The sequence below is a fragment of the Lolium perenne genome, chromosome 2 (genome assembly GCF_019359855.2).
Source record: "Lolium perenne isolate Kyuss_39 chromosome 2, Kyuss_2.0, whole genome shotgun sequence".
NCBI classification, from domain to species: domain Eukaryota; kingdom Viridiplantae; phylum Streptophyta; class Magnoliopsida; order Poales; family Poaceae; genus Lolium; species Lolium perenne.
In genome coordinates, this window is record NC_067245.2 from 296,538,011 (window position 1) to 296,549,803 (window position 11,793).

Sequence of the window (11,793 nt, forward strand, 5' to 3'; positions counted from 1 at the left end):
CCGAGAATATTTCGTTACTAGGATTTCTGAAACCAAAAACAGCAAAAAAGACAATCGGCACTTCGGCATCTTGTTAATAGGTTAGTTCCAGAAAATGCACGAATATGACATAAAGTGTGCATAAAACATGTAGATAACATCAATAATGTGGCATGGAACATAAGAAATTATCGATACGTCGGAGACGTATCAGCATCCCCAAGCTTAGTTCTGCTCGTCCCGAGCAGGTAAAACGATAAGAAAGATAATTTCTGGAGTGACATGCCATCATAACCTTGATCATACTATTTGTAAAGCATATGTAGTGAATGCAGCGATCAAAACAATGTATATGACATGAGTAAACAAGTGAATCATATAGCAAAGACTTTTCATGAATAGTACTTCAAGACAAGCATCAATAAGTCTTGCATAAGAGTTAACTCATAAAGCAATAATTCAAAGTAAAGGTATTGAAGCAACGCAAAAGAAGATTAAGTTTCAGCGGTTGCTTTCAACTTGTAACATGTATATCTCATGGATATTGTCAACATAGAGTAATATAATAAGTGCAATATGCAAGTATGTAAGAATCAATGCACAGTTCACACAAGTGTTTGCTTCTTGAGGTGGAGAGAGATAGGTGAATTGACTCAACAATGAAAGTAAAAGAATGGTCCTCCATAGAGGAAAAGCATCGATTGCTATATTTGTGCTAGAGCTTTGATTTTGAAAACATGAAACAATTTTGTCAACGGTAGTAATAAAGCATATGTATCATGTAAATTATATCTTACAAGTTGCAAGCCTCATGCATAGTATACTAATAGTGCCCGCACCTTGTCCTAATTAGCTTGGACTACCGGATCATCGCAATGCACATGTTTTAACCAAGTGTCACAAAGGGGTACCTCTATGCCGCCTGTACAAAGGTCTAAGGAGAAAGCTCGCATTGGATTTCTCGCTATTGATTATTCTCAACTTAGACATCCATACCGGGACAACATAGACAACATATAATGGACTCCTCTTTTATGCATAAGCATGTAACAACAATTAATTTTCTCATTTGAGATTGAGGATATTGTCCAAAACTGAAACTTCCACCATGGATCATGGCTTTAGTTAGCGGCCCAATGTTCTTCTCTAACAATATGCATGCTTAACCATAAGGTGGTAGATCTCTCTTACTTCAGACAAGACGGACATGCATAGCAACTCACATGATATTCAACAAAGAATAGTTGATGGCGTCCCCAGAAACATGGTTATCGCACAACAAGCAACTTAATAAGAGATAAAGTGCATAAGTACATATTCAATACCACAATAGTTTTTAAGCTATTTGTCCCATGAGCTATATATTGTAAAGGCGAATGATGGAATTTTAAAGGTAGCACTCAAGCAATTTACTTTGGAATGGCGGAGAAATACCATGTAGTAGGTAGGTATGGTGGACACAAATGGCATAGTGGTTGGCTCAAGGATTTTGGATGCATGAGAAGTATTCCCTCTCGATACAAGGTTTAGGCTAGCAAGGTTATTTGAAACAAACACAAGGATGAACGGCGCAGCAATACTCACATAAAAGACATATTGTAAACATTATAAGACTCTACACCGTCTTCCTTGTTGTTCAAAACTCAATACTAGAAATTATCTAGACCTTAGAGAGACCAAATATGCAAACCAAATTTAAGCATGCTCTATGTATTTCTTCATTAATGGGTGCAAAGTATATGATGCAAGAGCTTAAACATGAGCACAACAATTGCCAAGTATCACATTATCCAAGACATTATAGCAATTACTACATGTATCATTTTCCAATTCCAACCATATAACAATTTAACGAAGAAGAAACTTCGCCATGAATACTATGAGTAGAGCCTAAGGACATACTTGTCCATATGCTACAGCGGAGCGTGTCTCTCTCCCATACAGTGAATGCTAGGATCCATTTTATTCAAACAAAACAAAAACAAACCGACGCTCCAAGCAAAGCACATAAGATGTGATGGAATAAAAATATAGTTTCAGGGGAGGAACCTGATAATGTTGTCGATGAAGAAGGGGATGCCTTGGGCATCCCCAAGCTTAGACGCTTGAGTCTTCTTGATATATGCAGGGGTGAACCACCGGGGCATCCCCAAGCTTAGAGCTTTCACTCTCCTTGATCATGTTGCATCATACTCCTCTCTTGATCCTTGAAAACTTCCTCCACACCAAACTCGAAACAACTCATTAGAGGGTTAGTGCACAATAAAAATTAACATGTTCAGAGGTGACATAATCATTCTTAACACTTCTGGACATTGCATAAAGCTACTGGACATTAATGGATCAAAGAAATTCATCCAACATAGCAAAAGAGGCAATACGAAATAAAAGGCAGAATCTGTCAAAACAGAATAGTTCGTTTTGACGAATTTTATCGAGGCAGCAGACTTGCTCAAATGAAAATGCTCAAATTGAATGAAAGTTTCGTACATATCTGAGGATCACTCACGTAAATTGGCATAATTTTCTGAGTTACCTACAGAGAATTTTTCCCAGATTCGTGACAGCAAAGAAATCTGAAACTGCGCAGTAATCCAAATCTAGTATGAACTTTACTATCAACGACTTTACTTGGCACAACAAAACACTAAACTAAGATAAGGAGAGGTTGCTACAGTAGTAAACAACTTCCAAGACACAAAATAAAAACAAAGTACTGTAGTAAAAACCATGGGTTGTCTCCCATAAGCGCTTTTCTTTAACGCCTTTCAGCTAGGCGCAGAAAGTGTGTATCAAGTATTATCAAGAGACGAAGTGTCAACATCATAATTTGTTCCAATAATAGAATCAAAAGGTAACTTCATTCTCTTTCTAGGGAAGTGTTCCATACCTTTCTTGAGAGGAAATTGATATTTTATATTACCTTCCTTCATATCAATGATAGCACCAACAGTTCGAAGAAAAGGTCTTCCCAATATAATGGGACAAGATGCATTGCATTCAATATCCAAGACAACAAAATCAACGGGGACAAGGTTATTGTTAACGGTAATGCGAACATTATCAACTTTCCCCAAAGGTTTCTTTGTAGAATGATCAGCAAGATTAACATCCAAATAACAATTTTTCAGCGGTGGCAAGTCAAGCATATTATAAATTTTCTTAGGCATAACGGAAATACTTGCACCAAAATCACATAAGGCATTACAATCAAAATCTTTAACCTTCATCTTAATGATGGGCTCCCAACCATCCTCTAGCTTTCTAGGAATAGAGGCTTCGCGCTCTAGTTTCTCTTCTCTAGCTTTTATGAGAGCATTTGTAATATGTTGCGTGAAAGCCAAATTTATAGCACTAGCATTAGGACTTTTAGCAAGTTTTTGCAAGAACTTTATAACTTCAGAGATGTGGCAATCATCAAAATTCAAACCATTATAATCTAAATCAATGGGATCATCATCCCCAATGTTGGAAAAAATTTCAGCAGTTTTATCCCCTCTCCGGTAGGGTGCCGGAGGCGATCTCCTGGATCCCCCGAGATGGGATCGGCGGCGGCGGCATCTCAGTAAGGTTTTCCGTATCGTGGCTCTCGGTCCTGGGGGTTTCGCGACGGAGGCTATTTGTAGGCGGAAGGGCAAGTCAGGAGGGGGCACGAGGGCCCCACACCACAGGTCGGCGCGGCCAAGGGGCAGGCCGCGCCGCCCTAGGGTTTGGGCGCCTCGTGGCCCCACTTCGTCTCCTCTTCGGTCTTCTGGAAGCTTCGTGGCAAAATAGGACCCTGGGCGTTGATTTCGTCCAATTCCGAGAATATTTCGTTACTAGGATTTCTGAAACCAAAAACAGCAGAAAACAAAGAATCGGCACTTCGGCATCTTGTTAATAGGTTAGTTCCAGAAAATGCACGAATATGACATAAAGTGTGCATAAAACATGTAGATAACATCAATAATGTGGCATGGAACATAAGAAATTATCGATACGTCGAAGACGTATCAGGCGCCAATTGACAAGGGATTAACTTGTCAATGCCTACGGGTTGTAGACTAGGGTTTAGTTGGAAGTAGAGGGCAAGTAGATCTCGAAGGTTTCAGCCGAAAAGTACTCGACGATTATGAAAACTAGGGTTTGAGAGACAATGATTCGATGCTTTCTTTGTCCCTCGACTCCCCTTTATATAAGAGGTGGAGCCGAGGGATTCGTATTGTACAAGTTACAGAGTCCGAGAGGGTTTACAACTCATCCCGCAAGATTACAAACATCATCTCTATTACAATTCTAACTTTCCTTAATATCAACTTGGGCTTCCGAATCTTCATATTCTTCGGGTCGTGGGCCTTCAGTAAACCCAGGGTACTATCTTCGGCAGGCCCATTGGGGATGCCTATGTCACCAGGTGCATCGTCATCAACAAGGACATGCTTCACGGGACTGATAACTGGAGGAAGTTTAGCAACAGGAAACTCTACGACATCGTCCCAGTAAACTACCCTGATTGATTCATCATGATCAAGGAAAATACTTATATAGTGTTGACCACAACCAACAAAATTCGACATTACAGTAGTGTCCATTTCGTCAGTCAACTGTCTGAGACCATTCCTTGCAATCGTCAGAAGTGGGATCAAACAGAACACTAACATCCTCCCTGCATTTCGTAACCCAGATCCTCAATCAAAGCTTCTAGCGCTCCATGTGACCATGTCACACTGTCCACATGATCAAACCATACAGAAGCACCATCGACGTAGCTCCTGTTGTTCCCATGCCCAAGAAAGTAACCTCCATGATTTACTTCCAGTGAGAAATATGGGCTACCACGACCTGCAGGACAACATGGCCAAACCAAACATCAAAATCCACTCTTTTATCTGAACTACCAGCTACAGTAAACCCTTTCAAACTTTCATCTTCAATTAAAACGGAACTACGCCAGAAATTCATCTTCAATTGGTACATGATAACAGCCAAACCCTAGCAATGATGAAAAATCCAACAAATTCGACAACTTCTTGAGAAAATTGTTGGGGTACTTACAGTACTGAGGCGGACGCGCGCCATCTGGCCGCCACTGCGGAGCCATCACCGGCTTCTCCAACCAACCGAGAAGCGCCGCTCCGCAACGCCGCCACCTCTCCCACCTCGGCTACACGGAGAGCTCCACCTCGAAACGATCACGTGAGAAGAGGGAGAGATGCTGCTTGCCTTTTCTGTCTTGACGATCAGTGGAGGGGCTCCGATAGGTTTGAGGTGTGTTCGAGGGGGCTCTTTGCAAATAAACAACGACCGCGGCGCTCCAGTTCTCAGACGTGTGGGCTCCATACCAAGACAGGTCAACGCCGTATGCTGAACCAATCGTTGTATGCCGCACAGTGACTCGGATGGGAGCGTTCGCCTTATTGACTATGCGTCGCGTATTCCGAAGGTGAGTGACTGTATTGATTTTGGTAGCCAAGTTTAAGTACTAGCCATGCATTTTACTCTCTAGAGAGCTAACATGTGATTGGATGGTTAGGAGAACAATGACACCCTTAGCCAACTAGGGATCAAACTTCAGGGTTTTCTTTTTTTTAAAACGGGAGCAAAAGTTTTGCCCTATCTTGGTACTAGCTTTTCTAGGACGGCGAGATCATTGTCGCCGACATCTTCTAGTCTACGTTGATGACTTCATTGCCGTTGCTTCTACAAGCGTCTGGATTTCTTCAAGTTTCTTCAACACGGGCTTTGCTAGGCTCAAAGCCTAGAGCCGGTATCAAGAGATGCGGAAGAAAGATGGTATTGAACCTTTCAAGAAGTTGTTTTGTTTTCCTTGTAAGGATGTTCTTGTAAGTGGACTTAGGCCATTTTCGCAAAAACGAAAAGAGAATATTAATTAATAAAACATGATAGGAAGGAGCCATTGCATTTGTCCACTGCTGCTACTTCGCCATGTCAAGTTTTGTAGGTTCGGTACGTCCGGTTTGATCCATGGGCAGGTCTACACGTACTGCTAGATTCTTTTCGCTTTGTCTTCGAGCAAATTAACTAAAATGAGTCTGCGCCAAGAAGAAGCCAATGAGATAAGATAACCAAACCATTAGATCAGTGTATTGAATAGCTGATCCCTGGCAAAATTAATACTGGAGGTGGGTGGCCAAACCCAACTTGGGAGCGCCTTTGTTTGATTGATTTTGATTTTTGGACCGTTTCCTTCACCACCTTCTCGTGTTTTCTTCAGAATATAAAAATTCTTTCTGGTTTGAGCTTGCGCCTGTGCTGTCGTTTTGATCGGCGCCTACAGTAGGCGCGTCTTTATCGCTCTACGGCCATACGGCAGCATTGCGATCGTATACGTACATTGAAAGATTTAGTGAAGGAGCTTTTTGGTGAATCTTCAATGCGATCGATTCGTAGTACCGCGCGGATAGCAGATCTTACAATTCAGTCGTGCACGCACACTGAAACGGGGTATCAGAATTAATGTACACGCCCGGTCGCAGTATATTTGTCATTCGATGCCACGCACTTTGGAGAGAACGTACGAGGCCTAACAGATCTCATATGTACGTTCTTTTTATCAAAGAAGTTGGAGGAGCTTTTTCTAGCGTTAGCATGATTTATATTGGGCGGGATGCAAATCAGGCCATCTATGCACAAAGTACGCTAGTGTAGACAGGAGAAGATCAACTATAACCTAGACTTCCTTGCTAATACTCTTTTGAGTGACCGTAATCATGTCGTTTAATTAATAAAGCTTTGAATTCACAAAAAAGTATTCCTCCTCCGGTGTGCGTTGCCAAAGTCTAGAGAGGTGGGGAACCCGATTTATGTATGAAGTTAATACAAGTAGTGTTTATAACGGATTTGGTAGTTGTACGTCTTATTTTTGATATACACGCTTCAACGAAAATGAAATCGTAAGATCTTCTTTCGGTGTTGGAAAATTACAATTTCCTAGGTATAGGCCTTTAGATCCTGCTTATTTGCTAGATCGAATTTGGAGGGAATTTGGAGGTGTGTTCAGCTGCCTTTAAAAAGTACATGATTGTGTCATGGAAGAAGAAAGAATTTCAAGATCTCAAGATTTACTGATTTCTTTAGTACTTTATTTTTAATCACTGGAGGCACCTTGTGTATCTTTACCATGTACTGTTTGCTACTATAAATATAGATATGGTAGTGATCGTCAAAAAATTGTAGAATGTTTGTCCATGATAGGCTGTTGTGCAACTTTGACCTTAGAGATGCAACTGGGTTAATGTTAGGGTATCGAAAGTTTACACACTGCAAAGTTCAAAGAACTGAGTTATTATTTTTAAAACTTAAAACATAGAGATGCAAGTGGATCAATTTTTTTGTTTCTTTTACACTCTGTAGTTCAGAAAATGGGCTAACTTTTGGAAGATAAAGACAGCGTTTGGCTCCATTAGGATATGCTCCTAATTTTTATAATAAATTTTAAACATATTTCAAAATGTTGAAATATAATCCGACAAAAAATGTCGCACGTGTATCTTAATGGACCCTGTGCTTGCAAAGTTGTTTCCGAAAAATCGATATTTTTTGTGTCATGTGTATGAAATACAAATTTCGGTGCTACAGAAGAATATTTTCTTATATTTGTTTACACAGGACACAAAAAAGATTGATTTTGAGTGACTATAATTATACGTCTTATTTTATGGAACGAGGTAATACAAAGAGCATGGTACTTTCGCTATGGTCACCCTTTTTCTTACATAAATAATACTTTTTTATAATTTTATATGTGTGTTTGTTTAATTATCCTCTTTCAAACCAAGTCGGCTATGAGCTCTTTGAATATCCACAGTTCAGTTTATCTGTATTTAAATCTGCATCCAACTATTATATGCTACAATTTGAATCAAAACATGATAATAACAATATCAATTCTGATTCGATCGGTTTACATCTGGACGGCTTAGTGGATGCAGTCGGGATGACAGGTGGTCCGTAAAACGTTCGTAGAACTGCCCATCCATACTCTAGATTAAATACTCCTTCCGTCACATGAAAATTATCTAAGATTTATTTTTGAATTTTCTTATCTAAGAATAAATCTTATATGTATGTAGACATGAATCGAGTACATATTCTTCATCAAAATTAGCTGTGCCAATCCCCATGGAATTAGCCAGTTCCGACCAGCTGTACAGTGCATGGGGCACAAGCACAACTGGGTGTGGTCAACCACTCTCCCACCTTCGCCAAAGACATCAGCCGACGTCGGCACACGTACCGCACGTCCGCACCGGTGTTGCCTCGTATACCTTCTTCCCTGGTTTGGATCCTTTCGCCCGCAACCCGCTAAGTGGAGGCCACCGCATATATACGGAGCCTTCGTTCGTTGACACGGCGACCAAGTTAAACAACTCCTCGCCACCGGCGGCACACCGACGGTAACCGCTGTCACGTGTTAATGCTCTGCCGCAGCCGCCGGCAATGACCGCCGCCGTCGCCGTGTCCGCGCCTGATCTCTTCTCCTTCCACCCCTCCATCGCGCCATTGCCGCCACCTCCGGCGGACGCCGACGGCAGCGACTTCGAGTTCCGCATCCCCGCGGCAGCGGCCGCGCTCTCCGCCGCCGACGAGCTCTTCTCCGGCGGGAAGCTCGTGCCGCTCCTCCCGCCGCCGCCTGCGCCGCTTCCCTCCCTTTCCTGCTCCCCTCCACCGTGCCAGGAGGATCCCCTCCCGGAGCCCGCCTCCCCTCGCGCCCCGCGCTGCGCCGGGCGGCGGTGGCGCGATCTCCTCCTCCTCGTCACCAAGAAGCCCAAACCCGCCGGCGAGGGTGCGTGTCGCACGGAAGCGTCTCTGGGACGCCGGCCGCTCCTCTCCCGCGACTCCTCCTCGTCCTCGTCGGCCTCCTCCTGCGACTCCGGCGGCAGGACCGCCCGCCGGCCGCCCCCGCCGTCGCGCTCCCCGCTGCGCACGCGCTCCGCGCCCGTGGCCAGCCTCCTCCACCTCATCTCCAACAAGCACCCCGCCGACTGCAGGAACGGCGCGCCGCCCAGGCGGCAGCATCAGCCGCAGCCGCTCCTGACCCGCGTCTCCTCCTCGTCCTCCGCATCCTCCTCGGACTCCGGCCGCGCGCCGTGGCATCCGCGCGCCCCCGCCCGGCATCGCCCCGCGGTGGCCGCCGAGAGCCCCCGCGTCAGCGCGTCCGGCCGCGTCGTGTTCCGGGGCCTCGAGCGCTGCTCCAGCACGCCCGCGGGGGCGGGCATCGGCGGCGGGGCGCGGCGGCCGCGGCCCAGGGGCATGGAGCGGTCCTACTCGACCAATGTGCGCGTGGATCCGGTGATCAACGTGTTCGGGTTCGGGCACCTCTTCCCGTCCTCGCCGGCCAAGGAAAAGAAGACGGACGTCGCCGCCGCGGGACGGAGGAACAGGCCGGAGAAGCTGGCGATGGTGCTGAGAGATCCGCAGGATTAGGTGGTGGCCGTGCTGGAAAATAATGCATGAGATTCTTCTTGTCGCCGATCATTCTTGATGTTTTGTGCAAAATTTTCTTTTCTTTTTCAGTTGCTGTAATATACACCACGCCGGTTGTTAGAACTAGATCTCCCAAGTGTTTTTCAGTGACTCTGAATTCTGAACTCGTTTCATAACGTTTCCATGAACGTAAGAACGCCACGGTTACAAAATCCAGCTAGATTCAAGCTTGAAGAGCATCCATGAGAAATTGTACTACATCAAGATGCCATGCGTGTACTTTTAAAAACTGGAAACCAGGATGTAATGTCAAATCACAACTGTTGGAGCAACGGGACAGCAAAGTTTTTGAAATATTTGTGGGTGTCCCCGACAGTACAATAGAATAGGGTGCAGTGACTGGCCTGCTGCTGGGTGCTGCCTGCTGCAGCTTGGCAGGAAGGAGAAGTGCGTGGAGATAGATAGATAGGCCCCGTGATCTGTGCTCTGCTAGCTGCCCCCACCCTCCCCACCGGTGCTACAATTCAAATGCCTTTTAAATTTGTACTATATGCACTGACAGACCTGCATATGCATTCCGATCTTTTTTTTTCAAAGAGAAACGTGCATGGGCAGTATGGGATGGTTCTGATTTGAAATCGTTCTTTTACTCGGTAGTGTTGGCGACAGACATGAGGATCTCTCGGGACTGATGGGTTGATGGCTCCTACTATGCTTCTTCAAATGCTTCCTATCAGGCTACCACCTGGTGATTTTGCCCAAGATATGGTTATTTGGTTGTAGGCATTCTTCTGCATCAGAAACTACTCTGAGTTTCTTTAAGATTCTGCAACCGAAGATGCCGCCAGACTTCATTTGACCTCCAACTATCGGTATGCTAAGTTAAGCCTTTATAATATTCTGGCTTTGGAGATTCCGAATCTATTGGTTCTTGCCTTTGATTTTTGTTGCTCAAGGATTAAAATGTTATAATTGGAATAATATCCACATTGTGAGCTTTTTTTTAGAAACACAGTTCAAACGCAGGCGTTCACATGCACGCGCATACACTCACCCCTATGACGCACACACGCACACCCTACCCGTATGAGCACCTCCGAAAGACTGAGCCGGCGGATTCAATCTTGGAATTGACGAAATCAGCACAGGCGCCTCGCTGTCGACGGGAACATCGCCTCCCACTGAGTGAATATTCCGCCTTGTGAGCTTATGGATACAAGACAATACAATACTCAAAATTTTGAATCATCAGTTTTACTCACACACAAGAAATGAGATTTATCGGCAACAAAGATCTTGAAACTGCTTCTATGCTCGCAAAACTATCAACAGAGACAACGCTATATGGGTGCAGGATAGTTCTTTCATGAGTTCAAAAGGCACATTGTTATGCTTGCCAGATGATCACCTTGTAGAAGATGAGGGCTGCTCCGGTGCTCCCCCCCTAAAGGGATTTGCTTATATATTTTTTCCTGCATTAGGCCCACCGAAACTCATATCTAGCCCATGTATACCCGCCTGTATTGATACGGTATATGTACTTCGCGTTGGAAAGAAAAAAAGGTCACGCGACTAGTTAACGCGATCTCATCCGCCTAAGTACCGCCCCATCTCGTGCATGCCTTGTATTTTGGTACACGCATGTGACCGTAGATACGTACAAAAAAGATACAACACAACGCGGGCCATATGGGCTTATACAGGTCTGTACGGACAGTGGATCTACACTAAAATTACAACCGTGCTCCCGCTTGCGAACATGTATGGGAAGATCTCCACCGTTGTTGTGTTTGACGTGCCCAGAATTTTTTCAGGGGAGGAGCACCGGAGCAGAAGTGGTAGAAGATGTCGTCCTTCTACCGTTTGGGTTGTGTCACCAGAGGTGGACGTAACAACACCTATGCTGTTGATCCTCAGATTTAACCGCGGGGACCCATTGAGATTGAACTCGGTGATGGTTCGTCGAAATCTACGGCTCAGTCCTCCTCAGCCTCAAATGCATACGCCAGATAGACCGTCGGGAGAGCCACCCGCGGAGCATCAACTGGTATGGAGCGCAATGAAGGCCCTTGAAGATTGTAGATGCAGCAATATCGAGTCTGTGTTGTCGGCGGATGAACGATCGTTGTTTGGCTTCATAGGCAATCTTCGGTATCAACTACATGTGTTTAGATCATCTTTCTATCATATTGTGCGTTTAGGCACCTTCAATCGTCACTCGATACTTTGTTGTTGAGATATGTTGTACTCTGAACTATAATGTTACAATATATTTCATGTTAAAAAAATGCTTCCTACTACCTACCACAAATGAGAGCATCTCTATCAAGCATGGATAAAGGCTAGCGAAAAAAGGTCTTTATGACTTTAAATTTGCTCGGCCAGAAC

At 44.4% G+C, this 11,793-nt stretch overlaps 1 protein-coding gene across 1 annotated transcript; it reads left to right on the forward strand.

Annotated features, from left to right (window-relative positions):
- The first annotated feature begins 8,238 nt into the window (after positions 1-8,238).
- Positions 8,239-9,562, forward strand: LOC127336144 (uncharacterized). Its single transcript, XM_051362917.2, has one exon. It carries the CDS (start codon positions 8,419-8,421, stop codon positions 9,403-9,405), a length of 987 nt encoding a protein of 328 aa, XP_051218877.1. The 5' UTR covers positions 8,239-8,418; the 3' UTR covers positions 9,406-9,562.
- The last annotated feature ends 2,231 nt before the right edge of the window (positions 9,563-11,793 follow it).

What these genes read in the sequence shown, in the direction of transcription:
- LOC127336144 (XM_051362917.2), top strand. Translation starts at nt 8,419, where the DNA reads ATGACCGCCGCCGTCGCCGTGTCCGCGCCTGATCTCTTCTCCTTCCAC.